This window comes from Panthera onca, chromosome F2 (genome assembly GCF_046562875.1).
Source record: "Panthera onca isolate mPanOnc1 chromosome F2, mPanOnc1 haplotype 2, whole genome shotgun sequence".
Taxonomy (NCBI): Eukaryota; Metazoa; Chordata; class Mammalia; order Carnivora; family Felidae; genus Panthera; species Panthera onca.
The window spans coordinates 46,372,161-46,385,802 of NC_138356.1; the positions used below are offsets into that span (position 1 = coordinate 46,372,161).

The following is a 13,642-nucleotide window of genomic DNA, read 5'->3' on the forward strand; positions in this document are numbered from 1 at the left end:
AGGCAAAATGAGGCATATAGGTCATTCTGAACTAAGAAGGGGGCACGGGTCTGGGACTTCAAAGGGAAAAAATGTAATTCACAGGAAAATGAAAAGGAGTAAATGTTTGGTAAACAAATGTGTCCTGGGGACACTTGGCAACCATGGGACGTAGAGGACTTTGATCAAACAGGCATTGCTAGGTTCCTCCCTGTCTACCACACCTTGTTCATATCATAACGTAGTTCTTTGTGGTGATGGTTCCCTTCCTGGTGCAGGTCCTCTACCTAAATTCTTTTTAGGCTGTTGTGGGAGAGGTTAAGAGCTTTTCTTGAATCTGCTGGGTTTCAACTACTTTTTAACCCAAAATAATCTTCATGCCAAAGTGACCCATCTTGGAGCAGCCTATCCTTGGCCCCTTCAGTGGTTAGACCTGTTGGAATCAAACTCAGACCTTAGCGGGGAAACAGGCATTGCTACCTCTTCTCTGTTTACCTTTGGGCAAGTTCCTTAAATACACAACAGGAATTACAATAGAACCCATCCTAGATATAGCACTCACCTAAATGACAAAGTAAATAATGTACTTACTTGTTACTACTCAACTCACCAGAAGTCTGACCTGAAAACATTTAGTACATTTTTATTTTTTTTTTAAGTTTATTTATTTTGAGAGAGACAGACACAGCACAAGTGGGGGAGGGGTAGAGAGAGGAGAGAGTAAGAATCCCAAGCAGGCTCCGTGTTGCCACAACAGAGTTTGATGTGGGGCTTGAACCCATGAAGCCGTGAGATCGTGACCCAAGTCGAAACCAAGAATCCCACGCTTAACCACCTGAGCCACCCAGGCTCACCCATTTAGTACATTTTTAAAGTAATTATAACTATAAACCGACCACTTGTTTTCAATCAATCAACTGCACAACCACATCACCGTAAAACCACAGAGATAAAACGTTCCTCTCACAGAGTCATTAAAGAGTTTAGAGAAATAAAATGAAGTCATTTATGTAAAAGAACTTTAACAATAAATAGCACCCACCATAAAAATCAATTGGCCTCTTTTTAAAAAATGTACCTGTTAAAGAACGTAAAAAGGTCTTGTATTCAGCACCATTGTTGCCGAACCAAAGCTTCTATTATATTCATCTGGCAAAAAGGAGAAAAGAAAACCTACAGCTTTTTTCTACAATGTATGATTTGCTATTTTTAAAGAGCCACGGGGGGAGGGGGAGATAGCCCTCTAAATGGTACTTACAAATTCTTCTTCTGTAATATCTGGTGGCTCTGAAACAAGATAAAATATGGCATTATCTCACTCAAATCTGATTTCCTTTTAAAGTAAATGAAATAATTTGAGACGGCACCTAGGCCTGCTTTCTACGTGGGCAAGCTCAGTAAAATGTTGGCCCTCTCTTCATTCTTTGCACATGGATTGAATTTTAAGTTGGAATTCAAGGTGGAAGTGGGGAGGAAAGGCCTCTGGAATCCAGCTTGGTCACTAATTCACTGTGACCCTGGGGTTAACCTTGTAGGCTTCCATTATTCCAGCTGCAAAACGGAGAATTAAGTTAGACAAAATAAGACGGTGCGAACGAGGCGATGCAAACGGGGGTCGGGGCTAGAGTGGGGGGGGTGAGGAAGTTCGTAATAAAATGCCATGAGAGGCGCAGTGGAGCCAGGTTTTCTAAAGCGCGGACGGTGGGGGGCGCCCGGGCGAGGAGAGGTCAAGTCCGGAGGCGGGTGTGTGGTCCCCGCCGCCGCACCTACCCGCGGTGAGCCGCTTCTCCGGCATGTCGCCGCCGTTGCCCGCGCCCGGCGCCCGCGCGGGGCCCTCCGGGCGCCACCGCCGGGCAGCGCCCGTCTCTCCCCGGGAGAGGGAGCCGGACGGGAGCGGACGCCGACGCAGAGCGGACGCCGACGCAGAGCGGCGCGCGTGGCCCCCGCCGCGGCTGAGTTGCTATGGAGCTGACACAATGCGGGCCGCCGCAGCCCGTCCTCCTCCCGGGCAGGGGGCGGGCGCCGCCGCCAGGGGCTGGGGGACCCCGCGCAGAGTCCCAACTCGCCGGGCCTCGTTCCTGTGGGGACCGCGACTCGGGCCTGGTCCCTCGAGCAAAATCCCGGCCGCCCCGTCCAGGAAATTTGGTGTCTCCTAGTGAGAAAGGGACCCGCGGGCGAGTGGGGGCGGGAGAGCGGCCCTGATGGGCTGGTCCTGAGAAAAGGAGGCAGAAAGGGGAGTCGGGCCCCAGGAGTTTTCTTGATACTGAAGGAGGGCAGAGCCACACACAGTGCCTGAGCTCACCCTCGCTGTGAAAATGCACATATTCGTGCGCTGTGGGAACCAGATCTGCCCCACATTTTTTTGCTCCAGTCGGTTACGACTGCTGCGTTTTCAAGATATCATCTAAGCTTTAAAAATTACCCGAGGAGGCTGTGACGACAATAAATTGAGTATGCCCATAGTGTGTATTCCAGAGAGTTTAAAAGTGAAATTCGAAAAAAAGAAAAACGGTACTTCTAATTAGGATTAGGCGGAGGAGGGGGAGGAGATTTTTAGAAAAGTCATGTCAACTCACATTTCCCAACTAACCAGATTTCCACCTCAGGCTCCCTCTGAGCCTAAGAACCCTAAATCCAATTCCTTGCTGTACATTACTCAGTGGTAGCTCTTCCTTGGATGCTTCCTAATCAACATATCCAAAAGGATATGTACATTTTCCATATTCATTATCTTTGAATTTCATCTTTCTAGGTAAATCCCATGTTCAGTAAGTGGTACCTTCATCTTCCAAGGGACTCAAGCCAGAAACCCCGTACTAAGCCAAGTCTACAGTGAAGCATTTCTGGAATCCAGAGTCTTCTCTCCACTCCCATGAACAACAATTGCCTTAGCACAGGCCCCCGTTTGGAGTGTTGTAAAAACTTCCTAACTTGTCCCTTGTCCACTGTTTGCTTCCAGAGGAGTTCCCCGTAAATCCCTTCCCCATGCTGAAAGCCAAGCAATCTAAATGCAAATATGACCTATCTAAACCTTCAGTGGCTCCACATTTGCCTCCTAAGGCGGTAGGGAGGACATCCAAAGCCTGCCAGGGTCCTACAAGTATGCGAATGCTTAAGAAAGCAAGGAGTCAGACAATGGATGCTTGTAAAGCAAGGAACCGTAACACCTGCCTAGCTATATTTATTCCCTTTTCAGTAGTACATAGGCAAAGAGAAAAAACTGTAAACCACTACTTTGACCAACCAAACTCAGAGGGCCAAATGAAGTCAAGGGTGAATAAGTAAATAGAAAGGTAAAGGGAGGTGTGAGGCAAAAAATCATGGAAGGGTTTTGTCAGCCCTTGCAAGGACCCCAGCTTTCATTCTGTCAAAATGCAAACCATAGAAGTTTTAGGCGGAGAAGTATCATGATCGCATTTTTATGTAAAAGGATCACTCTGGGTGCTGTATAGAGAACGTACCTGAGCACAGGTAGAGGGGGACAGGGGCTGATGGTGGCTCAACCCACGGTGGTAGCTGTAACAGGTTTGAGAACTCAGATTCTGCATGTATTTTAAAGGTAGAGCCAAGCAGATTTCCTGACAAGTTGACTGTGGGAATGAAACAAAGGAAGTAGTTGAGAGTAACTCCAAGGATTCTGGCAGGAACAAACGGAAGGATAGAGGTGCCATCACTGAAGATGAGGAAAGCTGTGAGTGGACCACGTTGCGAGGGAGAGTTTAAGAAGTCTATGAGCCATCCAAGTGAAGATTTTGAACTTGCACTTGATATAGAAGCCCGAAATGTAGGAGATGTGAGTTTGAGAGCTGACATATAAATAGGCTTTTTAGGCATTTGCCTGCGCTGTTTTTGCTGCTAGGGAAGCCCTTTGGCCTTTTTCAAGCAAAAATTTCTCATTCTCCAATAGTGAGCTTGAGTGTCATCTTCTCCAATGTACCTTCCCATGAATTCCTTTCACTGGCCTCTCCTATTGTTCCTGTATCCTTGGTAAAAAAAAAAAAAAAAAAAAAAAAAAAAAAAAAAAAACTCGTATCTCAAAAACATACTAATATTAAAATAATCTGTACAGAGAGGTGCACCCTCTACCTTCAGTGCCACCTAGCAGACAGTAAACTCCTGGGGATTGAAAGAGATACATCTTATTTCACCCCCAATCCCGACCTCCAACTCACTCTATTGAGTGCTTGCCACTTTGTAAATATTTGTTGAAATATCTTCTCTGCATTGTAGTTATTCTGCACTGTGCCCTGTTCACAGAAAAGATTTGTTTATCCCTGTTTCAGATAACCACACCAATGGGAGGTCAATTGTTGTTTTATCATCAAGTGTGGCTAACACTAATTGCACACTTACTATGGGCCTCTAACAATATCTGTAAGAGACTGGTATTATTCCCAACAGTTTAGGAAACTGAGTCTTCCAGAGGTGAGATAATTTGCTCATCAAAGACAAACAGCTTTAAAGTGTTCAAGCCGCAAGCTGATCCAGGTCTGATTCCAAAGCCTTGCTCTTTTACAACCATGCTATGTAGAGTTTCTTTCTAAAAATAATCTCATGAGATTTTAAAAACAACCCAAGAACGACAAAGACTGTAATTTGAACCCAAATGCATAGGTTGTCAGTTATTCTAACGTTTTGGTGATTTTATTTTTCTAACAGCTTTATTAGATGTGATTCATATATCATCCAATTCACCTATCTAAAGTGTATGCTTTAGGGGCACCTCAGTGGCCCAGTCAGTTAAGCATCTGACTCGTGATTTCAGCTCAGGACATGATCTCACAGTTCATGAGTTCAAGACCCACATTGGGCTCTGCGCTGACAGTGAGGAGGCTACTTGGGAATTCTGTCTCCCTTACTCTCTGTCCTTTCCTTGCTCACTTGCTATCTCTCTTGAAACAAAAAAACAATAAAACTTTAATAAAATTTTATAAAAAATAAAGTATACACTTCAATGATTTTTAGTACATTCAAAGTTGTGCAACTATCAGCAGAATGAATTTTAGAACATTTTTATTACCTCAAAAAAGTCTCACACCCTTTAGCTATTATCCCCAATTCCTCCTTCCCCCACCCCTAAGCAACCAGTAAACTACCTTCTGTTTCTGTGTATTTTCCTATTCTAGACATTTCATATCAATGGAATCATACCATATGTTGGGCTTTCATGACTGGTTTCTTTCACTTAGCATAATGTTTCTAAGATCCATTCATATTGTGGCATGAATCAGTGCTTCATTCCTTGTTATTGCTGAATAATATTCCATTGTGCAGATATATCACAATTTGTCCATTCATCAGTTGGTAGACATTGGGTTGTTTCTACTTTTTGGCTATTATGAATGATGCTTCTATTAACAGTCATGTACAAGTTTTTGCGTGGACATATGTTTTCATTTCTCTTGAATATATACCTAGGAGTAGAATTGCTGGGTCAAAAGGTAATCCTGTGTTTGTTTGGCAACTCTTTGTAACTTTACTACCAGTAGTGGATTGAGGGTTCTGGTTTCACCGCATCCTCACTAATATTTGTTATCACCTTTTTTATTATAGCCATTCCACTGGGCGTGAAATGGTTGTTATCTCTTGGTAGGTTTGATTTGCATTACCCTGATGACTAGATTTTATTTATTTTAAAAATATTTTATTCTGTCTCTACTCCCCAAACTAGCTAGTTTTTCCAAAAAGGCCTTTTTCTACAACTAGTCTGTTTCACTGTTGAAAACCAATGCAGTCCCAAACCCAAAGTTTATAATGGGAATTATATCTACATAAATGGAATTAAGTTTCTGTTTACTCTGATTCTGCACATATTGTTAGCAAATTTGAAGGATGTGTTTGAGATGCCTTTACTTAAAAATAGACTTTGCGGGGGCACGTGTGTGGCTTAGTTGGTTGAGCATCCAACTTCGGCTCAAGTCATGATCTCGCGGTCTGTGGGTTCGAGCCCGACATCGGGCTCTGTGCTGACAGCTCAGAGCCTGGAGCCTGCTTCAGATTCTGTGTCTCCCTCTCTCTCTGTCCCTCCCCTGCTCATGCTCTGTCTCTCTCTCTCTGTCAAAAATAAATAAACATTAAAAAAATTTTTTTTGAAAAATAGACTTTGCAGTATACCTGTAATTCAATTTGGGGAACTCTGGAGAGCATCTCAATCTCCCTGTAAAACAGCTAAAATTGTAATGAGAAGCCAACATAACCATGGAACAGAAGTGATATCATGTTAAGCTGCCGTGGACAAAGAAAAATGTTCAGGTTTCAAATATGAGGCCCAAACCAAATGTTTCAAGGGCTGACCTAAATTGCAAAGATTAATTTACATAAAGGCTACTCTGTAGCCTGCTCAGGGGGGAGAAGGTACAAGGGTTTATTCAGTGATTTTCCCAAGTACTGCTGGAGAGATGTGCTAGGATGTGTATGTGTATGTGTATATATATCTCCCTGACAATCAAAAGTAAACTTTCAGGCATCCTAGCTGTTTAATGATTTAGAAGTACTACTCCTTTCTTGAGTTTGGTGTGGTTAGGTCCCACTTAAGCCAACCCTAAACTTTGTTGAATGTGAACAGGAATAGCACCAAAGGCTAAAATCTGTATTATCACTGTGATTTTAATTCTTAATAGTAATGAGATTTTTTTTTAAATAGCTGAGAGTCTGAATATACAAATGGACAATGACCAGACCATATATGCCAATAGAACTCTGACTCAAACCCCTGCAGCAACCAGTCTTAGAAACCAGATAACAACCTCTGCAGCAGTAGACCCAGAATGGTCAAGACTTGGTCAGTAACTGTCAGTTTCCCTAATTTTTGTCCCTATTTCCAATTAAGAACCAACCAGAGAAAACCAAGTATGCTTTCCAAACCAATCACACAGGATGCCCTCAAGATTCCAGCTAAGCTTGCTTCCCTCTCCCCCGTGACAACAACCTCCAGTCAGAGCATACCTGAAGTCTTCCCCTTTTTTCACTGTATAGCTTTCCCCCTCTCTTGCTTGCCTTTGAGTCTCTACCAAATGCGTGTGATGGTGGCTGACTCCTTTGCCATATATGTAAGCTCTGAATAAATACCATTTGCTTGTTCTTATTTGGATTGTTTTCATTTATTTCCACATGGCTAAACCATATTTTTAATTTTTATACACAAATGAATCAAAATGACAGAACAGTGCAGTAGATGTTTTCCCAGGCAGCTGGAGGGCAACATCTAATAACTTATGATACCAACCCCCACGGCAGTCCCTAAAGTAACTGCTGTTGTGGCAAGGAGATCAGAAACACAAATTATAAAATTTATATTTTGTTTTTATTTATATTCTTTTTGATAATAATTACCTTTCCTTGGGGCGCCTGGGTGGCTCAGTCGGTTAAGCGGCCGACTTCGGCTCAGGTCATGATCTCGCGGTCCGTGAGTTCAAGCCCCACGTCGGGCTCTGTGCTGACAGCCCAGAGCCTGGAGCCTTTTTCAGATTCTGTGTCTCCCTCTCTCTGACCCTCCCCCATTCATGCTGTCTCTTTCTGCCTCAAAAATAAAATAAATGTTAAAAAAAAATTTTTTTTTAAAAATAATTACCTTTCCTTTTTATGACATTACATATCTATATTAGATAACAACTATATATCCGTATCACGTTTAACTGGAAAACAGCGTTGTTTTTCTATTTCTTAACAGTTCATGATTTTTCGAAGAAGAAATATAATTAGTTTAATACTAGGCAATTTATTAACTTATCCAAGATAACTACCATCTGGACTTGCTGGTTTAGATTTATTATAATTATCAATATATTCCATTACATTACTTTGCTTCTTGCACAGACTGATGAGATCATTCAATTTTTAACCCTTTCCCAGTTAAAGTTTTAAACTCTAATATTGCTCTAGGCTATTGTAGTTTTTACAAACAGAGGATATAGTTGACACTTGAACAACATGGGGGTTAGGGAAACCAACCCCCTGCACAGTTGAAAATCCATGCATATCTTCTGACCCCCCCAAACTTAACTCCTAATAGCCTACTGTTGATCAGAAGCCTTACCGAAAATATCAAAAGTCAGACAACACGTATTTTGTATGTTATATGTATTATATAATGTATTCTTACAATAAAGTAAGCTAGGGAGAAAGTATTAAAATCCTGAGAAAGAAAATACACTGGGGTGCCTGTGTGGCTCAGTTAAGCATCTGACTTCGGCTCAGGTCATGATCTCCTGGTTCATGGGTTCGAGCCCTCATATCACTCTGTGCTGACAGCTCAGAGCCTGGAGCCTGCTTCAGATTCTGTGTCTCCTTCTCTCTCTGCCCCTCCCCCACTCACACTCTATCTCTGTCTCTCTCTCTCTCAAAAATAAACATTAAAAAAGAAAGAAAGAAAATACACTGACAGTACTCTACTGTATCGAAAAAAATCTACATACCTACATATAAGTAGACCCAGTCAGCTTAAATCCATGTTGTTGAAGGGTCGACTGTACTTGAAAGTTGCTTAGAGAGTAGATCTTAAATGTTCTCATCACAGAAAAAATGTTAACTACGTGATGGGATGAAGGTGTTAGCTAATATGATTGTGGTGATCATTGTGCAATATAAAAGTGTATCAAATGTTGTACACCTTAAATATGCACAATGCTTTATGTCAATATCTCAATTAAGCTGGAAAAAAGGGAATATTACTTTTCTTCTTTTATTTTAATATTAGTACAATGTCTTGAATATATATTTCCCTCTTTTAAAAATTTTTTAAATATTTATTTTTGAGAGAGAGAGAGAGACAGAGCATGAGCAAGAGAGGGCAGAGAGAGAGGGAGACACAGAATCCGAAGCAGACTCCAGGCTCTGAGCTGTCAGCACAGAGCCTGATGCGGGGCTGGAACTCACGAACCAGGAGATCATGACCTGAGCCAAAGTCAGACTGTGCCACCCAGGCGCCTTAACCGACTGTGCCACCCAGGCGCCCCAACGTATTTCCCTCTTTTGGTACCAACGCAAAAATATCTCGGCTGCCCTAGTGCATAAAAATGTGAACATCATGTTGTTTGCTTTCTGCATGTGTAGTTTTTACCACTTAATTCTAAAATGATGCATATTTCACCTCCAAAGGCCAATATCTTCTACCCCTAAACACCTAATGTGTGTATACACACACATTTTAATTCAGCAAATGATTATCATATGGTTCATTATCATATCATGTGACAATCATTATTAATACAACAATTAATGTTTGCTCCATCATCTATCATGCACAAGACATTCTGCTAAAGGAGGTGGAGGGGTGAGTAAAACAGTTGTACTCTTAAGGAACTGTTGCTAATGGTAGAAAACTACAAGAATTTAATACAAATTAAGACATGCCAGAAACACTACAACAAAGGTATAAATAAACACTAGATTCAAAGAAGGTAAAAATTTCATCTTGTTAGAGAGATCGTTGAAAATGACTGGTGGAAAGAAACTCAGGATTAGCTGGATTTGATGGGATTTGGTATAGCAAGGGAGAGGGGAAGTGGCAAAAAGCAGAGGGGAGATTTAGGAAACCGTAAGGAGTCTAGTTTGGCTGGAACAAAGTGTATAGAGTGGAATAGTGAGAGAGATTGCTAGAAAGTTAGGACCATTAGGAGATCCTGAGTTCAGCTACATTTTTAATAGGAAGCAACATAATTGGAGCCACATTTCAGTACAAATTACCTGGCAATGGCTATTTAGGACAGATTTAGATGGGGAGGAAGTAAAAGCAAAGAGACCTGTTAGGAAGCATTTACAGAAACTAGGTAAGCTGTGATTAGGACCTGAACCAAGCAAGCTCCACCTTCCTGCAGAAATGAGAATACCAGAGGGAAATAATTGGTAGCACACCACTGTTCAAACCAGGACTCACCATCATGGCTCTACTGCTCCTTCCACTCCTCTGGCTCCACTGTCCATGATGAGGGAGCCAGGAGGGCAGAGCCATTGGGCAAGTAAGTACAGATGGCCAAGGCAAAGACCCAGCTGCTAACAAGGTGTTCTAAGTCATCCCAGAAAACAGTGCACTCTTGCAATCCAGCTAAAATATTTTAATTAGCAACTCTGAGTAATAATTATTACCTAAATTTATTATACATGCATTTTTAAAGTTAAGTCAAGGAACATTTCCCCATCTGGCAATGTCACATTACATCAACGTGAAATACATGAAAGTGAAATGAACTTTTTTGAAGGAGACCCAAAATCACCATAAATGAGTCTTTGGTGCCCCCTTGTGGAATATTTAGTGTGAGCTTTGAAGTAAGTTACCTTCCACACAGAAACAGTAATGGGTTATTTCCATCTTTTAAGACATTTAAAGTACTTTCTATATAGGCTACATTATTTTTAAGAGACACAACTTAAAATAAGGCCATATAGGGGTGCCTAAGTGGTTCAGTCAGTTAAGCGTCCGACTTGATTCCAGCTCAGATGGTGATCTCACTGCTCGAGGGTTGGAGCCCACATCAGGCTGTTCATTGAAGGTGCAGAGCCTGCTTGGGATTCTCTCTCTCCCTCTCTCTCTGCCCCTCCCCTGCGTGCATGCACTCTTTGTCACTCAAAAATAAACAAACATTAAAAAGTAACTTGAACTAAGGCCATATAAATAACCTAATTCAAACAAGAAACATAAAAGATCATATGTTGAAAATGTCCAGTACATTTTTGTCCTAAATTTACCACCATTTGTGTGTGTGTGTGTGTGTGTGTGTGTGTGTGTGTGTGTGTGTGTGTATGAATCATAAATTAAGAAAAAGTAATGGAAAAACTTAGCTTTATACAGGGCTAGGTAAGTACCAAAACTGTTTTCTCAATAGCACTTCTACCCTCGACTTTATTTATTAAAGTATTTAAATAGCTGGAATAATTCTTAACATCCATATTTATGCCCATAGAAATGTTAGTGCAAAATGATCAGATAACTCTTAAAATGTTGTTTCTCCTTATATCACTTACCATAAGTTTCTGACCATTTGTTTTCCAAACCAGGGGATCAGAAATAAGAAAGTCCTCTCTTTACTGGAAATAGGAAGAAGCCAAAAAGAAAAATAATATTCCTGTCCATTGGCTAACAACGCTGTCAAGGGGGCAGACCATTGTGGGAAAAGATTATTTCTTATCCTAAGTCAGTAGAAGGTAAAGTATTTGTTGGTTTTCCCCAGATTTAACACGCATTTTCTCCCTTATGTCCTTATTAAGCAAAAAAAAATTTAAAAATAAAGTGCCATTTTTAATCATCTATCTTGTTTTGCAATCTTTTGGGGAACACAGAATAGACCTATCAATAATCATTTGGTGAAATTTTACTTGTTACTTTCACTCAATAATCAAAATGTGTAAGAATATAGTAATTACTGGAATGTGTTAATACTTATTTTCATGCCTTGTGTCTTTAGATTGCAAAGACCTTAGACTGGAACAGTAGCTTTTCTCTGGAACTGAGTTCTCAGATAATAGTATATTCATGTGGTTCATTTAGTTTTCCAAATTATAAAGTTGCAAGGAACTACCAAGATAAGGAACTACTTCATTCAGGCAGAGTTGTTTTTAAATTAGAATTTTTCCCCCAATATGCCAATAGACTTTTCTCTTTTTTAAAGCTTATTTATTAGTAAATAAATATTTATTATTTTCTATAGAGAGGGAGAGAGAGAATTCCAAGCAGGTTCAGCGCTGCCAAAGCAGAGCCCAATATGTGGCTTGAACTCATGAACCATGAGACCATGACCTGAGCTGAAACCAAGAGTCAGGCGCTTAACCGACTGAGCCACCGAGGTGCCACTAGATTTTTCTTTAATGGCAAAACAATCTTCCTTTTAAGACATGGTAATTATATGCATATTGAATTTATCACCGGGATCCTGCAAAGAGTTTTGTCATGTAAAAGTGACAGACTCCCTCTGGTGGAATCTCCACTTGTTGCCTGTGTGATCTTAGATTATTCAACCTACTTCTTGGTTTACCTGATATATATAAAAACATAAGATAATAACTGCCTTATAGAGTCACTGTGAAGAATAAATGAATTAACACATGTAAGGGATTTAGAACAGTCCCTATACGTAGTAAATGCTCAATTTAGGATTGAATTTTTTTTTCCAAGCAGACATCTTTTACAAGCAAGTTAGAGGTTGACTTTATAGTTTCATTTAGCATAATGCTAATGCTATCAAGATCATATATTCTATCCTCATAAATGGTATCTTGTCTTATTCTATTCATATTTAGCCAAATGTGTAGCTATACAAATTAGTACAACACTTTTAAAGAGTTTCAACACTGATTTCATCATACACCATTTATTTTCATTTCTCTCATTTATAGATAGAAGAAATGGGTTCAGAACCAATAAGTAACTTGCAGAAGGGCACAGCTAGTAAGTAGTTCAGGATATCCACTCAGGCTTTTTGACTCCTAACCTAGCACTCCTATTACATTTAAGAAAAGTAGCTTTAAAAAATGAGTAAACCAAACAAATCCACTGATTACATGTTTGAAGCTACTTAAGAAATCATTTAGATCCTACTTTTTTGTATAATGAAGCACTAATCACTAAGATCAAATATTAAGAGATTACCAGATCAGTAGGATAGAGTTGTAATGATTTACTTGATAAAAGTTACTAGTGGCACTAAAAAAAATCTACTCGTTCAATAAATATTTATGGAGCACCTTCTATTTGCCTGGCACTAGGCAAGGTCCTAGGGCTGTAATAGTATTTAAATCAAACATGATACAGTCCAGGTCTTCACAGAGTTTATAATCTGATGCAGAAAGAAAATTAAACAAATCGTTTGAATAAAGTACTCTAAGTACCATCCTATACAGAGGAAGTACAGGATGCTATGGCAGACACCGTAGGGTAACTGCTCCAGTGGGTTACTGTAATACATAATAATTTACAATAATTAGCGTGGTGGTGATTATTTTTTGGATAGTTAGAGCCTTTGTTTAATAAAGTTATTCAGGAATACTACATGATTTTCTTCCACTTAACCTACCGCTTAACCTCATTACAAATATTAAACCTACCAATAAAAAGCTTATCTTTTGAATTCCTACCCTGATCTTTTTTTTCTTAAGAATTGTTATTATAAAATCATTAAAATATGTGGTACTAAGTCCTTACATTATTTTCCTCATAACTGCTTGACCATGATACTCAAATCCCAATTGAAACCAGAGATATAAAAAATTTGAAACTTCCTTGCTACCAGTACCTGTAGTAGACAAAAATACATGTAGATTATTGATTTCTAAAACTAAATGGGGTAAAAATCTATGTTTTCAAAAGCAGAGTAAGATAAAATATTACACTTCAGTAGGCTGGGCAGCCACAAGACCACAAAGGTGATCCCATGGAGAGGGCAATGTAATTGCAACACATAAGACAACTACAAAGTGCTTCCTAATGGACAGGAACTAGGATTCCAGATTCTTACACTGCACTACTTACAATTTCAAGGATAAAGAGGCAAAAGAAATGCTTATCCTTCCTTTTTCATTATTCTGTGATAAAATAATAAAAATCAGTAAGATATGGGAAAATAAACTTTTAAAATTATATAGAATAGAAAATCTTGCATTTCAGCTTTTAAAAACATATCATAAGATTGGATCTGTTTCTTAAGGCTTAAGACGTCACTTCTGAAAAAAAAAG

General features: G+C 39.9%; 1 protein-coding gene and 1 long non-coding RNA gene across 11 annotated transcripts in view; one reads left to right on the forward strand and one right to left on the reverse strand.

The window, feature by feature from the left end:
* The window catches only part of RGS22 (regulator of G protein signaling 22), a 176,503-nt gene extending 174,585 nt beyond the window's left edge, over positions 1–1,918 (reverse strand). For 9 of the 10 annotated variants that reach the window (XR_013553517.2, XR_013553516.2, XM_078441724.2 and 6 more), the window contains exons 1-2: positions 1,750–1,901; positions 1,238–1,266 (exon numbers count right to left, since the gene is read on the reverse strand). Coding sequence is in view for 8 of the 10 variants with exons in the window: in XM_078441724.2 (XP_078297850.2) it covers positions 1,238–1,266; positions 1,750–1,774 (54 nt within the window). In the remaining 2 variants the exon portion in view is untranslated. Of the gene's footprint in view, positions 1–1,237; positions 1,267–1,749 lie in introns of all 10 variants that reach the window. The other variant, XM_078441734.2, reaches the window with a different exon arrangement.
* A 33-nt stretch (positions 1,919–1,951) lies between these two features.
* Positions 1,952–2,913, forward strand: LOC144615096 (uncharacterized). Its single transcript, XR_013553519.2, has 2 exons — positions 1,952–2,134; positions 2,732–2,913. It is a non-coding gene; the product is annotated as an uncharacterized LOC144615096 (long non-coding RNA).
* Positions 2,914–13,642: the final 10,729 nt, after the last annotated feature.